This window comes from Rhinolophus hipposideros (assembly GCF_964194185.1).
Source record: "Rhinolophus hipposideros genome assembly, chromosome: 17".
Classification (NCBI taxonomy): domain Eukaryota; kingdom Metazoa; phylum Chordata; class Mammalia; order Chiroptera; family Rhinolophidae; genus Rhinolophus; species Rhinolophus hipposideros.
In genome coordinates this window covers 40636052-40656762 of record NC_138063.1, presented here as the reverse complement: position 1 = coordinate 40656762, position 20711 = coordinate 40636052, and the positions used below count along the sequence as shown (strand labels likewise).

General features: G+C 39.3%; 1 protein-coding gene across 1 annotated transcript in view; it reads left to right on the top strand.

The window, feature by feature from the left end:
* Positions 1 to 12096: 12096 nt before the first annotated feature.
* The window catches only part of LAMA3 (laminin subunit alpha 3), a 250555-nt gene continuing 241940 nt past the window's right edge, over positions 12097 to 20711 (top strand). The window contains exon 1 of the mRNA XM_081078751.1: positions 12097 to 12675. Coding sequence (XP_080934877.1) covers positions 12169 to 12675 — 507 coding nt within the window. The 5' untranslated portion in view covers positions 12097 to 12168. The remainder of the gene's footprint in view (positions 12676 to 20711) is intronic.

Here is a 20711-nt window from a genome sequence, read left to right as displayed (position 1 = left end):
CATTTACATTCTAGTAACAGCACTGCCCAATAGAAATTTCTGTGATGATGAAAATGTTCAATAATCTTCTCTGTTCGGTATGATAACCACTGACCACACGTGGCTGTTGAGCACTTGAAATGCAGCTGGTGTGACTGAGGAACTAAATTTTGTTTTCAAAGAGTTTTATTAAAATATAGCTAACACGCAATATTATTATTAGTTTCAGGTGTGCACACTAATTATTCAAAATTTGTATACCTAAAGAAGTGATCACCACAAGTCCAGCAACAATCTGACACTTACAATGCTATCACAATGTTACTGACTGTATTTCCCATTCTGCACATTACATCTCCATGACTTATTTGTTTTATACCTGAAAAATTTGAACCTGTTATTACACTTCACCTTTCCCTCCTTTTTAAAATTTTCAATTACAGTTGACATTCAATACTTTTTAATATTAATTTCAGGTGTACAGCATAGTGGTTAGACATTTGTATAATTTAAGAAGTGATCTCTCTGACCAGTCTAGTACCCACCTGGCACTATACATAGATATCACCATACTATTGACTACATTCCCTATGCTTTGCTTTACATCCTCATGACTATTTTGTAACTACCAATTTGTACTTCTCAATGCCTTCACATTTTTCACCCAGTCACCCATTCCTCCTCCCATCTATCACCCCAATAAATCTAATACCCATCTGACAACATGCATAGTTATTACCATATTATTGACTATATCCCTTATGTTATACCCTACATCCCCATGACTACTTTGTAATAACCAATTTGTACTTCTTAATTCTTCCCTCTCCCTTTATTTAACCTATTCCCAACCCCCCTTCCATCTGGCAACCATAAAAATGCTCTCTGTATCTATGCATTTGTTTCTGTTTTGTTTATTTTGTTCTTTGGATTCCACATATGAGTATAAGCAAAGTCAAATTACATCTGTCTTTCGATGTCTGACATACTCCACTCAGCACAATACCTTCAAAGCCTATCCAGGCCACCGCAGATGGCAAGAACCCATTCCCTTCCATGGCTGAGCAATATTCCATTGCATATATGTACCACTTACTCTTTATCCCCTCCTGGGAGGGAACCTGCTGCAGGCCAAGTTCTGCTGCAGTCTGTGCTTGGCATGAGACACAAAGCAATCTGCAGATGGCTGCCAACTGCACTGGGCTTGGATTTGCCTTGAGAGGCCAAGTCATGAACCAAGGCCAGCTGTCGCTAGTGACAAGCTTAGGGCTCTTCAGCCAGAGGTATGGGACATGCTGAAACCAGATGCTGCTTGTTTGGGATTTGTTAACCTTTGAGAAATTTTAGGAATATCTACAGCATGAGGCGATACAGGCCTTTTATACAGAAAAGCTACTGGAAGCGCTTTGGGTGTGCCTAGAAGTGGGGTGGGGTGTGGTCTCAGGGAATCACTAGGGTGGGGCAAACTAAAGGTGATAGCCAACTTGATGGAAACTCAGATATGGCTTCTGCCTGTGTCTGCACGCAGGGAGGAGGGCTCAACAAAGAAATAATGGCTTCCACCAGCTCCTTCATCGGGGAGAAAGCTGACCCACTGGCCCTCACCCCAAAGCTAGACAATTTAGTTCCTCCCCATATGTTCCTGGCACTTTTCGAGCAGCTGCCCCAGCATTGGAGCTCAGAGTGAGTGAATCTGTCAGTAAGTAAGTCCAGGTGCAGTCCCTTTAAGAGGAGCTCCTGGGAGTGCAGCTGCTCTCCATCTCACTCAGCCACAATCTCTGCTGTTTTTCACTGTCAGAAATTGTGGGGACTTCTCTCCCTGGCTCTGAAACCCTGGGCTGGGGAGAGGCTGGAACTACTTGCTCCTCAGGGGAAACCTCTGCAGCTGAGCTATCCCTGATTTTTAATCATCACATACATGTGTGGGACCAGCCCTCTCCGCATCTCTGGCCTTCCCACCAGTCTCAAGGTGGCTTCTTCTGTGTAGCCTTAGTTGTAGGACTTCTGTTCAGCTAGATTTCAGGTGGTTCTCAATGATGATTGTTCTGTGGTTTGGTTGTAATTGATGAGGTGCTGAAAGGAGGTGAGCACAGCATTTACCTATTCTGCCATCTTGACCAGATATCCTGAGGAATGAAATTTTTAAGTTTTTAATTTAAATTTAGATAGCCACATGTTGCTCTTGGATACCATATTGGACATCTCAGTTCTAGAAAAGTCCCTCTAGCTGTAGTGTGGAGGATGGATTGGATGAGGGCAAGACCGGAGGGAGTTAGAAGACTTTTAACAATTCAGGTATAAAACAATGTGGTCTCAAATTAAGGCTGAGGCCATGGGAATGGAGTTGAGATGACTAATTTGAGAACTACTTAGGAAATGAACCGAATTTGTCATCTTATTTGATAAGAGGGAGGAGCCCTGATCATGAGAAGAAGATGGGTACTTGGGAGTAGGGACAAATAAGTTCACTTAAGAGGATGAGTTCAAATCCAGAGGCTATGGAGCTTGGACTGACATGGTAGGCAGTAGGAACTTGATCTGCCTTGTAATGTTGGTCTGTCTTTACTATGCAAGATAGTAAGCCAGAAAGACTGGAGGCAGAGAGAACAGCTGGGAACTTGATCTTTGCATGGCTGAGGATGGTCTGGACTAAGGTAGAGCTAGCAGGAGGGTAGATAAATAGATGAATTCAGACTAGTAGTAATCAATGTCATTTAAACATAAGGGATTACAGAATAAGAACAGTCAATGAGAAATTCATGTTTTCTAGTCTGATAAAGAAAAGGAAAGGAAAGAGAATTAATGATTGTTAAGCACCTATCAACTAGGTGCTATGCTAGATATTTTCACAGAAATCTGATCTCTGGGATACTAGATAGATTGGTGTTATCACTGATGGAAATGGATTGTCCAAGGAGGGGGCACGTTAGTAGAGTTCCACTGCATATATTTTGAACATGATTTTTATCCTAAGTGGAAGGTCTACTTTTTCTTTGTATTTTTTCTTAAGGAGTTAAGAAAGAGAATTAGTATGTATAGACAGTGAGATTTAAAAAACAAAATCTACTTAACTACTTACATAGTATATTTGACTAATGAGTAGGTTTAAGAGATTTTGATAATGGGTAGTTTCAAGGTACTAGATCTGATATTATTTTATTTGCTGCACCATATAAATGGGAATAGCTGGAAGGACTTTGTCCTTCAAAGTCAACAGGAAAATATTTTAAAGAATGTTAAACAAAAAAGAGTGCAAGCAGCAGACAATAGCTGAACCAAACAGGTGTCTCATGTTATTACTCCAGATAAATCCAAGTAAACCCAGTTCAATATTCCAGCATAGTTTAAAAATAAAACAATAAGCCTACTTAAGTTATGAGAAGAGAAAACCAGAAGTTTGCCAAAATTTATGACCCACATGATAGCTTAGTTTTAGGGCCTCAGTTAACTTCTTATTTACCATTGAACATTTAATTACGAGGATCTTCTTTCTGCGCCCATATGTGTAAAAATATTAATTCAAACAATAATAATTCAATCAAAAGGACTAGTTAAGATAACACTAACTACTTAACAGATAATCCTCTGAATCTAGGTGGCTTAAGTCAATGAAAATATATTTTTCATTAAATAACAGTCTAGTACAGGGGCATGTGGGGCAAACTTCCACATGGGACTTAGGCTCCTTCCATCTCATGGCTCTCCATCTCCTAAGGCCGCAGAGCCCTTTTTCTCCTAGCAGGAAAAGAGATAAAGCATGAAGGATCACACAAGAGGTTTTTATGGACCACTTCTCACTTTTCATCAACTGAAAATCAGTCATGTGATCCCACTTTGCTGCAAGTAGAGTGGAAAATTATTCCTTGGGCAGGCAGTCTCTTCTCAGAACAACTTTACTCTATGGAAGGGGATTACCAATTCTTAGTAGACAGGTAATCACTTCTATCTCCCCATTCCATATTAAATTGATAGTCCTCATGACTCTTTGGTATTTCTTTTCCTTGTCTTTTCATATTTCTATACCACTGATTCAGTCCCTCTCTCATCTCCTCCCATGTCCTCAACCTTATGCATGTAATTTAACTTATATTTTCCAGTTGTTTTATAGAGCCTGGCAGTCTAAACAGCTGTGTTCAAAATCCCCTTAGGAATTCTGTGAAAAAAACCACAACACTGTATGGGATAAAGAAATAACTAGTAAGTTTCGTGTGCATAATTAGGTACTCTATAAATCTGAAGTAAAAATGTACAGAAATGAATAAGTTGGATCTACATTGCCTTCTAAGAACTAAATATTGAAGTTAGCACCCCCATTTGTTCTATAAACTGCTCAGCATTAAGAAGCCTACTAAAGAACATTAAGGGATGAGAGATTTCAGTGATTACATGGCTTAAAAAATTATTAGACCTATGTTCTAGGGCTCAAGTGAAATTAATTCAATCTGAATTTTGACAAATATTTACCTCCCTGCTGCTCTGTGTAAGGCACTTCTATAGCTATCTTAAAGGAAACAAAGACAAAAAATCCTTGGGCTAGCTTTTCTCCTTAAAAGTTTATATCCTTTATTGTTAAATAGTCCTCTATTGGGTCTGTTGGGCAAATTCTTACCAAAATACATCTCTGAAGTGATGTATGTGTACATGGAAATAAAGTGCTGTGTGGCTGAACACTAGCCGGTGACATATTTTAACACTGCCAGTAGTGATAAATCTTATAGTCATAGAGACTGTTCAACAGGATTGAAATCCTTAAACATAGGATTACCAAAAAGGAGAAAAAAGTGAAAATGATGCAAGAGGACATTTTAGAGGCTGCTTTCTAATTTTCACTGAAAATCTCTGCCAGATAAATTACTAATCTTCCTGTCGGAAGAATGAAGTCTCCATTTCTTAAATCTCTGCTAAGCCTGAGCAAGATGATTAATTATTCACTACTTTATTTTTACTCATCCACAAAATGAGAATAATGGTTTCCACCTACTTAACTTTTAGGGTTAGCTCTGGGCTGATAGGAAAAAAATTCATTGTAAAGAAAAGGTACTATTACATAGGTGTAGGTTTTCTTTTATCCTAGCACTTTTGCTTGTAGTAACACACACCTGTGGTAGAAAAAAGGAATCCTCCTTTTTAAATGTATAAAATTACCTGCTCTGCCCAACCAAATACTTCACATAAGGGCCAAACTTGAGTGTGTGAAGCAAGAGTTAGAGAGGAAATTCATGCAATTGGAATGTGAATTCTTCATAGGGTCTTTGGCAGAACAAGCTACCAGGGAGTGCCCTAATGAGACGTACCAGTGTCAGGGTTCCAACCAAAGCTGGAATCTGCCTGCAGTGAGCAGAAACATTGCTACTGAGAATTCCATTCTGGTTCAGTTAACACTGGGGATTGTAAGTTCAGGAATTGAACTAGACACAGGCCATGTGCCGAGGGAGCCTCACAACTTTCCAAAGAGACCTTAGATGTAGAAACCTGAAGTAGGGAGGCCACACTGAGGGGGAGTAGGGTGAGCTGTGCTGTCATCCCAGGCAGGCACATAGCTGGGTTCTGGATATCATTTCATGGTTAAAAGGACTTGGGCCAGTTCCTTAACCTTGACTTTTTATCTAGAAATAAAAGTGTGTGGTGTTAGATTTGTGTTTTCCAATGGCTAGAGGTTTGGGGGGAGGTCTAGGGGCAAGTCTCAGCTTTCTAAATGACTAATAGAAACTTTGCCTTTATTTAGTAGAGTATGGCTGCATAGGCTGATGGAAGCTCACTTTCTTCTCTTTGGGCTGGAACGATTTAAGCTCAGCATGGTCACACTAATGATTTCATGCTATCAAAAGCTTATTTTAGCAACTATATAGATCTTTAAAAGCATGTAAATACTTATTAAGAAATACAGTTTGTGAAATTCTTTCGAAGCAGAAGTCATAGGAGAAGACTAATAAAGCATATAAAAGTATCTATCTATCTATCTATCTATCTATCTATCTATCTATCTATCTATCTTTATAATGATAGAAGGGTTGAGTTAAAAAAGATGCTGTCAAACTTAGTGTTTGCAATGAAGCTAAACAATTGGACAGCTGCGTGTCACTTATTGTCTAGTTCCTTTTGGTTTTCAAGCGGGAGGCCTCACCAGGTGTGTGGTATTACAAGTAGAATGCCTTTTGTTTTTCTGTTTTGTTTGTATTCTTTTCATTGCTCTTGGTCATCCCCATACTGTTATTGGCCTAGAACAATGTCATTGTGATTGTTTTCTCTATGAAGTGATGACAAAAGTGGAAAACTGCAACCTGCCTTAAGTAAAACCAAGCCAATGATAAATTGTTGTATTTAACAATACAACTTTAAGAAGAATAGTAATTATAAGCAGGACTCAGGAATTATGATCCCAGTTCATATTCCTAGGAGGACTTGGGAGCACAAAAGGAAAAGCTGCCATATTGGGAAGGAGGTAGAAAGGAAGGAAAAAGAGAAAACCTATCCTTTGACTTAAAGGAGCACCAGCAGTGAGTATGTTAGTCTAATCCCTGCACAGGGACATTAATGAGTTTGATTATGCCCTTGCAAAAAGGACACAGTGAGTTTAACCTCCTTGCCCATCTAGGTTCTGGACTCTAGGGAAATTCTTTTCTACAGTGGCATGGCAAGCTGCATTTCCATCTTAAGATCTGAAGGACATAACTATGCATGAATCAGTTCTGAAGTATTGGGAGGGCAGCCAAACCCCAAATTCACTTGTGTTAGTTTTGGGTTTGTTTATACCCAACTATGCATGTCTGTCACACCCATTCCTCTAGGGCTAAGTAAACTAATAGCTGCTCTTATACTTGGGACACTTCTGTAGCTTTTACATCACAGATGGGCCTCACCCGGTGTCTTTTTCCTCTGTCCTTCTAGAGTCTTTCTAGGAGCATGAACTGAGAATAAGAAGTCCTGGTCTTGCTTATTATTCCTATTTTTCTTAAAATAGAGGCAAATCATTTAATTTCTTTGAGCATCATCTTTCACCATTAAAATATAACAGTCCCATCTTTCCTTCAAAACACAAGTGTGACGGGCTGGCCCTGTGGCTTAGGCGGTTGGAGTTCCGTGCTCCTAACTCCGAAGGCTGCCGGTTCAATTCCCACATGGGCCAGTGGGCTCTCAACCACAAGGTTTCTAGTTTGACTCCTCGAGTCCCGCAAGGGATGGTGGGCTGTGCCCCCTGCAACTGGCAACTAGACCTGGAGCTGAGCTGCGCCCTCCACAACTAAGACTGAAAGGGCAACAACTTGAAGCTGAATGGCACCCTCCAGAACTAAGATTGAAAGGACAACAACTTGACTTGGAAAAAAGTCCTGGAAGTACACACTGTTCCCCAATAACATCCCCCAATAAAGCCCTGTTCCCCTTCCCCAATAAAATCTTTAAAAAAAACGAAACAAAAAAACACGTGTGCCTTATATTTGCTGCTTTAATATTTAAAAGCACTTGCTCATACATTCCTTCATTTTAACTTCAGAGCAGCCTTTTTCCCCTCCCCCAACCAAAGTATCATTATTCTGTTATATCTCCAATGTCTGGGACTGCACAGGATAGATGCTCCCGGATGCTTGTTTTGGATACATAACCTTTAGAGAGATAACTTTACTAGCAAATATTAACTTTAGATATGTAGCTTTTATTTGATCATCTTTAAAGCTGTTCTCAGTGGGCAAACACACTTATTGCCCTTTAACATCACGAAGTTATTTTAAAACTGTAATGGCAATGTGAAGTCAATAGTATTACATATCTTCCGACTATGGAATGTAATAACACACATCAAAGAGAAATATTGTCATTTACAAGACAGTAAATTTGTATGTCATGCTGTTAATTATTGTCTTTTCTTTTCTTTTTTTTTTTTTAAGATTTTATTGGGGAAGGGGAACAGGACTTTATTGGGGAAAAGTGTGTACTTCCAGGACTTTTCCAAGTCAAGTTGTTGTCTTTTCAATCTTAGTTGTGGAGGGCACAGCTCAGCTCCAGGTCCAGTTGCCATTGCGAGTTGCAGGGGGTGCAGCCCACCATCCTTGCGGGAGTCATGGAGTCGAACTGGCAACCTTGTGGTTGAGACCCCACTGGCCCATGTGGGAATCGAACCTGCAGCTTTCGGCATTAGGAGCATGGAGTTCCAACTACCTGAACCACCAGGCCAGCCAATTGTTGTCTTAGAGCAAAATAGGAAGTTCTCTGAGGAGGAAGCCTTCATTTGAATCCTCAGATGGTCAGTACTGCTGCTGAGGAGTCTGATATCAGAACATCTCAGTGAAATGGTTTGACGTTGTGGAAGAATTACTGGCTGGGTAGAGAACAACTTCTTTAGGCTTTCACATTTGCATATTAATAACATAATTTTGGAATCAGCCATTTGTTGAACATTTTCCTTCCTTCAATCTTATGTCTGGAAGGACTTTATAAAAAGTATGTAAATCTATCTTTCTCACTTTTTATCAATCTTTTGCCAAATTAGATAGGACCCTACCATCTCAGGTAGGACTACTTCAGGTAGTGCCGGGAGTTCATTCAGTTAATTTATTAAAATATAAACATTCCTACTAGGCCAAAACTATATAAGTTCATTACTAAAAAAATTAAAAATATATAGAAAAGAAAAAGAAGAAAATAAACAAAATACTCCTCTCCGTCCCATTTATTCACTCTTGAACATCCTATTGCATAGCTTTAAAATCTCTTTGAGTCTGCTTTCACACACACACACACACACACACACACACACACACACACACACACTATGTGCATTAATGCACTCATGCACACATTCATATATAGTTTTTATATTTAATGTATATTTTAGTTCTGTAAAAATTCTTTTTAAATAACAGCTGTATTAAGATATAATTCACCTACCATAAATTCACTTTTAAAGTGCACAATTTAGTGGTTTTTAGTATATTTATAGAGTTGTACAACCATTCCCACTATCTAATTCCAGAACATTTTCATCATTCCAAAAAGAAACTCCATATCCATTAGCAGGTACTCATTATATAATAAGGTGGCCTTTTGTGTCTGGCTTCTTTCATTAACTAAAATGTTTTCAAGGTTCATCCATGTTGCAGCATGTATCAAAACTTCATTTCTTGTTATGGCTGAATGATATTCCATTGTATGGATATACCACATTTTGTTTACTACTTATTAATTGGTGAACATAGGGTTGTTTTCATTTTTTGCTATTATGAATGCTTCTATGAATACTAATTTAGAAGTTTTTGTGTGGACATATATATTTCAATTCTCTTGAGTACACATTTAGGATTGGAATTGTTGGGTTACACAATAACATTATGTTTAAATTTTTGAGGAACTGTCAGAGTGTTTTCCAAAGTGTCTACACCATGTTACATGCCCACCAGCAATGTGTAAGTTTTCCAATTTTTCCACATCCTCACCAAACTTGTTATTACCTATCTTTTTTATTATAGTCATAATAATGGGTGTGAAGTGACATCTCATTGTGGCTTTGACTTGCATTTCCCGCATGACTGATGTTGAGCATCTTTCCATGTGCTTATTGGGCATTTGTATATCTTCTTTGAAGAAATGTCTATTCAAATCCTTTTTCCATCATTTAATTATTTTTTTATGGTTGAGTTGCAGAGTTCTGTAGTCTGGCTTCTTTCATCTAGTGAAATGTTTTTAAGGTTCATCTGTGTTGCAGCATGTATCAGAACTTGAGTCTCTTATCAGTATATAATTTGCAAACATTTTCTCCCATTTTTTTGGGTAGTCTTTTAACTTTTTTGATGGTGTTCGCTGAAGCACAGAAGTTTTTCAATTTGATGAGGTTCAATTGATTTTGTTGTTGTTAAGTATGCCTTTGATTTCATATCTAAGAAACCATTGTCTAATTCAAAGACAGAAAGATTTACTCCCATATTTTTATCTAAGAGTTTTATAGTGTTAGCTGTTACATTTAAGTCTTTGATGCATTGTGAATTAATTTTTTTATATGGTGTGAGGTTGGCATCCAACTTGATTATTTTGCATGTGTATAGCCAGTTGTTCCAGCATCATTTCTTGGTGTCATTCAAAATGGTGAAAACTGAGTGACCGTAAATATAAGGGGTTATTTATGAACTCCCAATTCTATCCCATTGATTTATATGTTTATCTTTATGCCAATACCACATTGTCTTGATTGCTGCAGCTTTGTATTGTTTTGAAACCAGAAAGTGTGAATCCCTCAACTTTTTTTTTTGTTTCGTTTTGTTTTTGACCATTCTGGGTGCCCTTTTTCACATAAATTTTAGGATCAGCTTGTCAATTTCTGCCCGACAAAACAAAACAAAACTGGGATTTTGATAAGGATTGTTGAATCTGTAGGTTGCTTTGGGGAATATTGCCGTCTTAACAATAGTATCTCCTGATCCATGAACATGGAATGTCTTTCTATTTATTTTGATCTTCTTTAATTTCTTTCAAAGATGTTTTGTAGTTTTATTGTACAAATCTTGCACTTATTTTCTTAAATTTATTCCTAAGAATTTCATTCTTTTGAGCCTATTGTAAATGGAATTGCTCTTCATTTCATTTTTTGTGTTGTTCAGTGCTAGTGTTTTGAAATACAATCAATTTTTGTACATATATTTCATATCCTTTTATGTTATAATATTGTGAACATTCTATAGCTCTTATAAAACAACTTATAGAATTATATAGAAAATATACTCCTACAACATCACTTTAATGGCCTTGTAATATTTCACCATGTCAATATACTACAACTTATTTAGCTACCTCTTTATTATTGAACATTTCAATTGTTTTAAAGTTAAAAAAGGTATACATAGCTCCAATAGGTACTTGCCATTACATCTTTGCAAACTTCTTGAACTATTTTCTGTATATAAATCTCTAAATTGGAATTATTAGGGCAAAACATGTGCACATTGGAATCATTTGCTAAGCACTGCAAAAATTGCCTTCCTGAAAGGTTATAAGGTTTTTCACTTCTACCAAGGTACTTTATGCTTGATTCCCTGAATTCTTTTCAACTTTCAGTTTTATTTAAAAACACTTTTGCTAGTTTAAAAGGTGAAAGATAAGTCACATTAGTACTTTGCTTGAATTTCACTTCCTAGAAAGGTAAAACATTTTTTACATATGTTTGCTTAAAATAATTCTTTTCTGTGAATTGTGCTAGGTTTCTTAGCCCTAAGTGTTCATCTTTTCTTAATTGTTTTGTAAAAACAGTTTATATATTAAAATCATTAATCCTATGTCTTTTAATGGTATAAATTTCCTCCTCCATTTATTTTCCATTCTTGTTTAGTTATGGTGATTTTTGATGTACACACTTTTATTTTACTTTTTATGTAGTCAACTTATCAGTCTTTATGGCTTCTCCTTTCGTGATTTGCTCCATCCTTCAAAACTCCAGTCCTACTTCCTCTGGGGCATTTCTGTCCCTTATGGCCCACAACTATGACACCATCGTCTAATTGCTTAGAGGGCCTATGTGGGCTTCCTTTTGGTGAGGTGTTCCTGCATTCCAGACTAAGCCTCAGCCCCATGGGCGTATTCTCTGCCCTGCGGTCAGCTTGACAGCTCGAGTATTTCACTCAACATCTCTCAGTTTATCTGTAAAATTTAGCAGATTGGGCATCTAAAGGATTTCCTCCAGCGTAGCTTTCCATGTTGGCAAACTACGACTTCTACTACTGGCTGTCTTTTCAATATGTTAGTTCTGCCACTCTCAATTCCCTGTGAGCTCCTTTGATCTCAGACTCAGTATGTGGCTGCATCCTGATATCGTTGGGGTACAGCGTTTGAGTTTTGACCTACGTTGTCTTTTGACAATTGAGACTTGTCTGGGAAATCACACTGTCATTGATGTAAGTTCTGTGGGCAGTGGCAGTCTCTGCTGCCGTCTCACCCAAATTCGTTGCAAGCCTTCTTCCCCTCCTTTCCTCCTTGTCCAAGGTCGGAGTTGACTTTCCCGGCTGGTCTGAGACGGTGAGTATCTGGAGAGGAGAAATATCTGATTTTGCCTGGCCAGGGGACGGTGGGGCGGTCCCGGCCCGGATCTGGAGCCTCCAGGGTAGAAGCCGGGCAACGCCTTTCGCCTTCTCCGCCCGCGAAGTTTGCAGCGCGCGGCGCGATTCTAGCGACGCTGTCTGCTGGCCCGAGGTGGGGCGCTGTCAGTTCCTGATGCCGCGGTGCCCGCTGGAGTTTCAGATTCTAGAGGAGAGGAGCCGCCCCCTCGCCTCCGGCTCCGGGCGCGTGGGGCAGGAGCCCAGATTCTCGGCTGCACACACCCCGGGCTGCCCTCGTGGGTCGCAGGCGGATTGTGCCGTCGGGCCCGCCGTGCCCCCGAGCCCCTCCACGGTGACCCCGAGCCCCTCCACGGGCGGCGGGGGAGGCAGGGCCGTGCGCCGCGGGATGGCTGCTGGCGCCGCGGCTCCGGGCTGGGCACCGCGGGCAGCCCAGCTGCTGCTGCTACTGCTGCCGCCCGCGGTGTGCGCGGCCGCTCCGCGCTCCCCAACCGCGGCCCGGCTCAGCCTCCACCCACCCTACTTCAACCTGGCCGAGGCGGCGACGATTCGGGCCACCGCGACCTGCGGGGAGCCCGAGCCCGGCGGCGCGCGCCCCCGGCCGGAGCTCTACTGCAAGCTAGTGGGGGGGCCCACCGCCCCGGGCAGCGGTCACACCATCCAGGTAAGATACCCGGAGAGAGCGAGGCGCTGCGGGGGCCCGGGGGCTCCCTTCCCGTGCGGTCTTCCACCCGGTGCGAAGCGATTGGGTGCCTCCCCCCGCCGCCCCCCCCCGCCGCGCTAGCGACCCCAGGCTACCGGGAGAGGCTTCCCACAACTCCCGCGCAGGCCCGCGACCCCACAGAGGGGGCGCGGTGTCTCCAGGGTGATCCTGTGGGAGCACCGCCCTTGCCAAGGCGCCGCCCAAGGCCGGGATGGGTAACGCACGCGAGGTGAGTGAAGGCTAAGGTGAGGTTGGGGCGAGCAGAGGGGAAAGTCCGAAGCTGCTTTCTAGGGATGCGGCGAACTGCGGTCCCGTCCCACCTTGGTCGGTCACCCAGGGAGCTCCTGGCCAGACACTGAGTCCCTCCCGGGCTTCAACCGTGCGCCTCCTTCCAGGCCCTGCATCTCCGCTTCCTTACTCAGAGGAGAAGTGGTTGGCAGGTACCTTCCGTGGTGTATTTTAAGGGAGGATTTTTAGGTTGTATCAGCAGTAGCAAGCACTCCGATGTCACCGAAAAGATGCGCTTCACCCCACCGCCTGAAGTGCCACCATCAGAGTCATTGGGGGCAAATGAGACTTGAAATGGACAGAGCTCTCAGAGGTCAGAGATGCTCACCGCGAACACCGGGTGGAAGTGATAAGTCACTGGTGCTTACTCAGCCTGTGGAGGGGTGCCAGGTCCTTACACACGATCCTCACAACCGCACTGAGGAATGGATCAGGTGAACAGGTTAAGAAACACACCTATGTCATAAAGTAGGGCAGCTAGATTTGAACCCAGTCCTTACCTCCAAAATTCGCCTTACATTAAGCCATAATTACTCCCTCTTTCCACTGGGAAGTGTTGCTGAGTAATAGGAAAGTGTTGCCCGGAAGAGGGAGTAATTTTGGAGCTTGGGTTCCAAAAAACGAAAGATTGTCATTGAGAGTGTAGATCAGTGTTTTAGAAACTCTTTTGATTATGTATTTGCATAAATGACAAGTGTTGAACATACAGTGTCAGTACATATTTATTTATAAATTTTATACATCTATTACTTTATTAATATATTGTGTGCACTTCAAACATGCAAAAGCAGAAATTTAAAAGAAAAATAACGATGATGAAAATGCTTTTAATTTTCTTTATTAAAAGCCCATAGTAATTTTGCTTTCTCTAAATATTTTATTTGTGATTGTGTATAGTTATTTATAAATATACACATATACAAATGTAATCATGTGTGTAATTGTTTTTGACAAGTTTAGGTTAGCACTTATGATACAACAATTCAAATTTGTTTTATATTAATATTTGAATTTAGTGGTTGGCATAGATGAAAAGATACCTCATGGAATATGTAGATTCAAATAGAAGAACTGCATTGAATACTGAACTCCAGAACCAGCTACATAATTTGCGAAGTTCAGTGAAAATGAGAATGTGGAGCCCCTTGTTCAAAAATTAGTAAGAATTTCAAGGTGGTGATAGCATAGAATTAAACTAAGTGAGGGGCCTTTCTGAGTGTGTGACCCTGTGTGACTGCACAGGTCTCATGCTGTCTGAGTTCATTAAATCACAGCACTCATATTTCTGCCCCATCCTTCAATTATTCTAATTTTTTTTTTTAAGTAAAAACTTGGCCAGTATGTGTTTGCTTTTCAGTTGATATTCAGTACTTCCTGGTAGGAAGGTGTTGTGATTAAACGTTGTAAACAATAGATTCAAAATACACTGCAAGTCTTCTTTTGAAAAATATTAAATATGTTATAAAATTCTGTTTCCATGTTTTAAAAATGTACAACTATGAAAACTTGGAGTAATACAGTTCCATATTTTTAGCAACAAAAGAAGCTAGACATCTTTCCAAAAAAAGATTTCCAAACATCTATTTTTCAAAATGCTCTCTCCAAAGCATATATATTTTTTATAACAGTGTTTACTTTTTCACACATTGTTAAAAGAACACTTTTATTTTGATGGAACAGAGTTAAGTATCTCTATTGTTTTGTAAGTATCCATCAGGTAGTGTATTGCTGGCAGCCACTTGTCATCCCAGAAAAAGTCAGCAAATTTGGAATTTTTGTGAAAAAAAAAGTGTAACATCTTTAAATGTAAAAAAAGGTCTTTAAGTATTATACGTTACCATGAGATAACCAGTGAACCTGTGTTGTCAAAAGAATTTCAGTCACTTCTCATTTCAATACAAGGCTGTAACCGTCCTATTTAGGAGCAGAGAATCCCCATGTCTGCTTAACTGGGCACATGCAAGCTTCGAAGTGTCCTAGTCTGATGGTAGCCTGGTGGAACTCCTCCTTTTCCCATGGACAGACATTCAGGACTTTTGGTGACTTGTGCCAGCTCACTTGTGGACTGAATGAAGGCCCCCAAGCAATCTGTATATGAAATATTAGTAGAACTGAATTTCTTCATGTTTAGGTAAATTAAGCATAAACAGAAGTTTTAATATTCCCTTCTTGCACCCCACTGGATTGCCTGGCATACCCAGCTTTGGAGAGAACTGGTTTAATTATTCGAGAGTAGATACAAAGAGAAGGAAGGAATCAAAGCAATTTTCAAATGTTTTCTCTCTCCCAGATTTGCCTAGGAATGGGCCAACCCTTATTTTCATCAACCGGTGTTTTATTGAGTGTTCATAGTTTGACACTACTGTTTTGGAGGTCCAGAAAAGTCATGTTTTCTGTTCTGATTCCAAAATAGGTCATTAAATCTGGATTCACAATCCAAGATAGCGTAGGAAGTGGCTTTCTGAGGTCACTCAGCAGGCTGTGTTCTCAGACCAGGGTTCAGACTGCAGAAAAAGATTGCTATCTAGTATTAAGTCTTGTATTTTCTCTAAAGGTAAGGGGTGAACAAAAGCTCTGTTGCCTAGTGCTTTCTGCTTTCTTAATTGAGTGCTTGGGAAGATATACTGATTGCTGATATGAGAGGTTCTCATCTAATGAGAATTATGATGGTGACCAGAAGGGGAAGCCAAGTTCCAGAGGCCAGGCTGTTAGACACTTGCGATAGCCCAGTGTTGGTGGCTTCTTGTGCAGACCTGCCTTTTAGAGAAGTGAGGAGTGGTAGGTGATGGGTGAGAGAAGGGAAGAAAGATTATGGTTAATCAATTGGTTTTACCTGAGTGCTGATCATCTTGAATCTGCTCATCATGTATAGCTCAAGATGGGAAATGGAGAAGAGTTAACTAAAATAGTTCTATTTCTTTAAACTTTCTAAAAATAAATCTTTGGAGCTGGCCAGGGTTTAGAATTTCAGATCAGAAGTGTTTTGCAAAAAAATATAAAAACTGAAAGTCATGTCTTCGAATAAAACCTGAGTTTGTGGTCCTGATTCTATACAAACAATGCTGATATTTGAATGGTAGATGTTTAAAAAATCTGAATTTTATTTGTTGTATGAAAAATGTTCACTGTGGTTTCTCTGGACTTAAGATTTATTAAATAAGATTTTATATACTTGTTACTGGTCAGATATTAAATTTTTGGTGTATGAGAGCTCTTTGATTCAGGAATACTGTCTCTGCAATTCACAGGTATATCCCCAGTGCCTAGCACAAAGCCTGGAAAAACACAGGTGCTCAGAAACTATTGAAGGAAAGGGTGGTGGAATGAAGATACCAGTAAAGGCTGTAAAGAAGTTAATGGAAAGAGCAGACAAGAAAAAGATGCAAATTCTATTCTGTTGAAAAGTTATTACGATTGAAATATGTCACACTTTGTGCTTTAATTTTAAATGTTTACTTACGTATGGAATCTAAAGACATTGTTATTTACTGACATGTGATAGAGATGATGATAAAATGGAAGTAGGAAACTGTATTTAAAATATAACCTTGTGTTTAGGTTAGCTTGGCATAAACGGTATACTCACAAGGAATGAAATACACATATCTACCAAACCTATGATCTTGATTTTGTACATCGACAGTTCAACACATGGTTTATATGTTCCTTAATTACATTTTGATTTATGCATAGGAATGTGTATCTAACCTGAATGATATTGATAGAGAAACACATACACATGAATTATGGCTAAGAGTGAGAGTGCTTGCCACAAAGCGGTCTCGGTTGTGTGTGTGACTTGGACTAATGGCCATAAACAGGAAACTCAACTTCTTTTGTTTAGAACTATTGTGAATCTAGAGAATCATTTGTTAACTTCAGCCAGGGCTTCTTCCTTTATGAAATTGATGTGAAAATCTTGAGAATGTCTAGGGAAACCCAAAACATTTACTACATCCATTGATATAGTTGTAAGAATGATTGATAAGAGTTATTTTGAGACTTCAGACAAATGATTACAATCATCAATTTAAGGATCAGTGTTTTTTTTTTTTTTTAAATGATTTTCCTAGTAGTTTTCCTGTGTTTGTGGACATTGGCTAAAGTTTAGCAATGAAGGTTTATGTACAAAACATAAATGTTTTCCTTTGGAGAGCCAGGTTTACTTACCAGTGAAAAAACATGGTTCCAGATGTATTATTGTATGAGTTAGAGGTTTCTTTTTATTGTAGAAAATAGTATTCTATTGTATGGCTATACCTTTTTTTCTTTACCCATTCACTAGTTGGTGGACATTTGCCCTGTTTCTAGATTTTGGTTATTATAAGTAATGTTGCTATGAACATTCACAAACAAATCTTTGGGTGAATATGTTTTCAGTTTTCTTGGGTATATTCCTAGGAGTCAAATTGCCAGATTACATAGTGAGTTCATTTTTAAGTTTCTGAGAAACTGCCATTTTTGAAAATGGGATATTGATGTATCCACCTATTATTATGGAATTATTTCTCCCTTCAATTCTGTCAAATTTTGCTTCTTATATACCTGGGGTGTCAAAAAAATGTATACAAGTGGACACTTTGGTCAATGTTGCACAAGCAGTAGTTCGCAGTAATCAGAAGTGTCTGGATGCGAATGGTAACAACTTTGAGCACCTCTTGTAATTGCAGAAGTTAAATGTGATTTGTGTTCATCTTTCGTTATTGGCATATATTGAGTATTACAATTTTAATACTGTTTTTCTTTCTTAAAATATGTATACTTTTTTGGCACCCTCTTTATTTTGGGGCTTTCTTGTTTGGTGCAACTATGTTTAAATTGTTATATCTTCTTGATAAGTTGGCTCTTTTATTAATGTGTAATATCCACCTTTATCTCTTGTAACAATTGTTGACTTAAAGTCTATTTTTATCTGATATTAGTGTAGTCACCCCAGTTCCCTTTTGTTTCCTGTTTGCATGGAATACCATTTTCTCTCTTTTCACTTTCAACTTATTTGTGTCTTTGGATGTAAAGTGAATATCTTGCAGACATCATATATTTGGATGTTATTTTTCATTTTTTATCCAATCTCTGCCTTTTAATTGGTAAGTCTAATGCATTTACATTTAAAGTGATTATAGATAAGGAAGGATTTACTTCTGTCATTTTGCTAGTTGTTTTCTCTATGTGTTATATTTCAATGGTCTTTCAATTTCTCCATTACTGCCATCTTTTGTGCATAATTTCTGTTTTTAGTGTAGTATTTTTCACCTTCTTCTAATTTTCTTTTCTGTATATGTTTTAGTTATTTTCTTAGTTGTTACTCTTGGGATTACAATTAACATCCTAAATGTATAACTGTCCAGTTTGAGTTGATACCAATTTAGCTTCAATAACATCCAAAACTCTGCTCCTATACAGGTCGGTCCCCACCCCCTTTATAATGTTATTGTCACAAATTACATCTTTACACATTGCTATCCATTAACATAAATACATAATTATTATTCTATGCATTTGTCTTTTTAAATTATATAAAAAATTACAATAATGTTGGATTTTTATATTTATCTATGTAGTTACCTGCATTGGTGGTTTTTTTTTTTCTTCATATGGCTTTGAGTTACTGTCTAGTGTACTTTCATTTTAGCCTGAAGGATTCCCGTTAGCATTTCTTGTAGGGCAGGTCTACTGGCAACAAACTTCTTCAGCTTTTGTTTCTTTGAGAATGTTCTAATTTCTCTCTTATTTTTGAAGGATAATAGAATTATTATCTTATAGAATTCTGTCTTTCAGTAAGAAAGAATATGTCATCTCACTGCCTTCTCCTTTTATGGTTTCCAATGAAAAATGGGCTGTTAATCTTATTGGGGATCCCTTGTATGTAATGAATTGCTTTTCTCTTGCAGACAAGATTTTTTTTTTGTCTTTTGACAGTTTGATTATATTTTGTTTTAGTGTGGATCTCTTTGAATTTATCTTACTTGGAGTTTGATGAGTTTCTTGGATGTGTATAAGGTCTGACAATTAAGTTTGCAAGCTCATCCTAGAAAAAGTGCTACATATTGCTGAATATGACCATGGTCACCTTCAAAGTACTTCCCTTGGGAAGCTATGCACCAACATCAGCACCTGGTCCATCCTTCAAAGCAATTTTGGAACTCTTTTTATTGGAATGGCCATCAGAGCTGTCATCATATTACCCTTGGTATCCTGAATGCCATCAAAATGTCTTCCTTTCAATATTTTCTTTATCTTCAGGTAAAGAAAGAAGTCATTGGGGGCCAGATCAGGTGAGTAGGGAGGATGTTCCAATACAATTATTTGTTTACTGGCTAAAAACTCCCTCATTCACAGTACCGTTTGAGCTGGTACACTGTCACGAAGCAACAGTCAGGAATTGTTGGCAAAAAGTTCAGGTCATCTAACTTTTTCATGCAGCCTTTTCAGCACTTCCAAATAGTAAACTTGGTTAACTGTTTGTCCAGTTGGTACAAATTCATAATTAATAATCCCTCTGGTATCAAAAAAGGTTAGCAACTTCATTGCAACAAGTTCATGAACTTAATTGTCTGATCTCGTAGGTTTATGTCTTTCATCAAATTTGGGAAGTTTCAACCATTATTTTCTCTGTTTCCTAAGCTGGTATTTCATTCATCATCTCTTTTATTGAGCTCTTCAACTCCAGAATTTCTATTTGGTTCTTTTTTAAAGTTTCAATCTCTTTGGTAAATTATTCATTTCATTCATTGACTTTATTCCTGAGTTCATTAAACTGCCTATCTGAATTTTCTTTCTGGGAGGGCATCTCATTGATTTTTTTCAGAACTGCAATCTTGAATTTTCTGTCATTTAAGTCACATATTTCCATGTCTTTAAATTTATTCTCTGGAGATTTTTCATTTTCTTTCTGAGCTGTCATTTTACATTGGTTACTCATGGCAATTAATGAATTATTTTTTTTCCTGGGCATATACAGGAGTGAATTCTGCAGCGGGTTGGTATGAAGAGGTCTTTCTTTGTTCTCCAGTAGGTGGCGCGGGAGCATTTTATTTTTTCTCTTGCGCTGTTCGGCTTCTCCCATGGGGAGGTTTCCTGGGGAGGTAGCAGTGTCCTGGGTGACCAGGTTGCCGAGGTCTCAGGGCACCACCCTCATGGGAGGATGTAGTGGGTGATGGGGTTCTGAGACGCTGAAATCCCAGTGCTGCCCTTGCAGGCAGATGCAGAGCTTTGTATCTCAGTAGTCCTGGGTGCCCCCTGATGAGATTAGCCCGGAAAGGTGGGGGCAGGGTGGACTGGAAAAGGTGGCAAGCCTGTGGCCCTGATCTCTTCTGAGCACTGGTGACCTCCAGATCACAGCTGCCTTGCCCCTACAGCTACTTCCCTGTCACTGGAATTAACTGCACTGTGCATCTGCTGCTCAGGAACTGTCTCTCCAGTTCTCAGGGCTATAGATATTCTGCTTTTTAATCTGACACTGAAACCATTTTGTTTTTCTTTCTGGTCCCGCTCCTAGCACTGGAAGGGCACAAGGTGGGGAGCTTTGGGAAGGTGGGGGAGGTGGCCAGGCTCTGTGGCTTTGCTTTCTGCCTGGCAGAGAGGGCTGTTAAACCACAGTTGTCAGAATCCTTCTGTATTTGGTCTCTGCCCCAAGGGCTCTGCCCTGGTTGCTGGGTGCAGCCCTATTATATGCTGATTCCCTCAGGCAGGATTCCTGGGGCCACAGA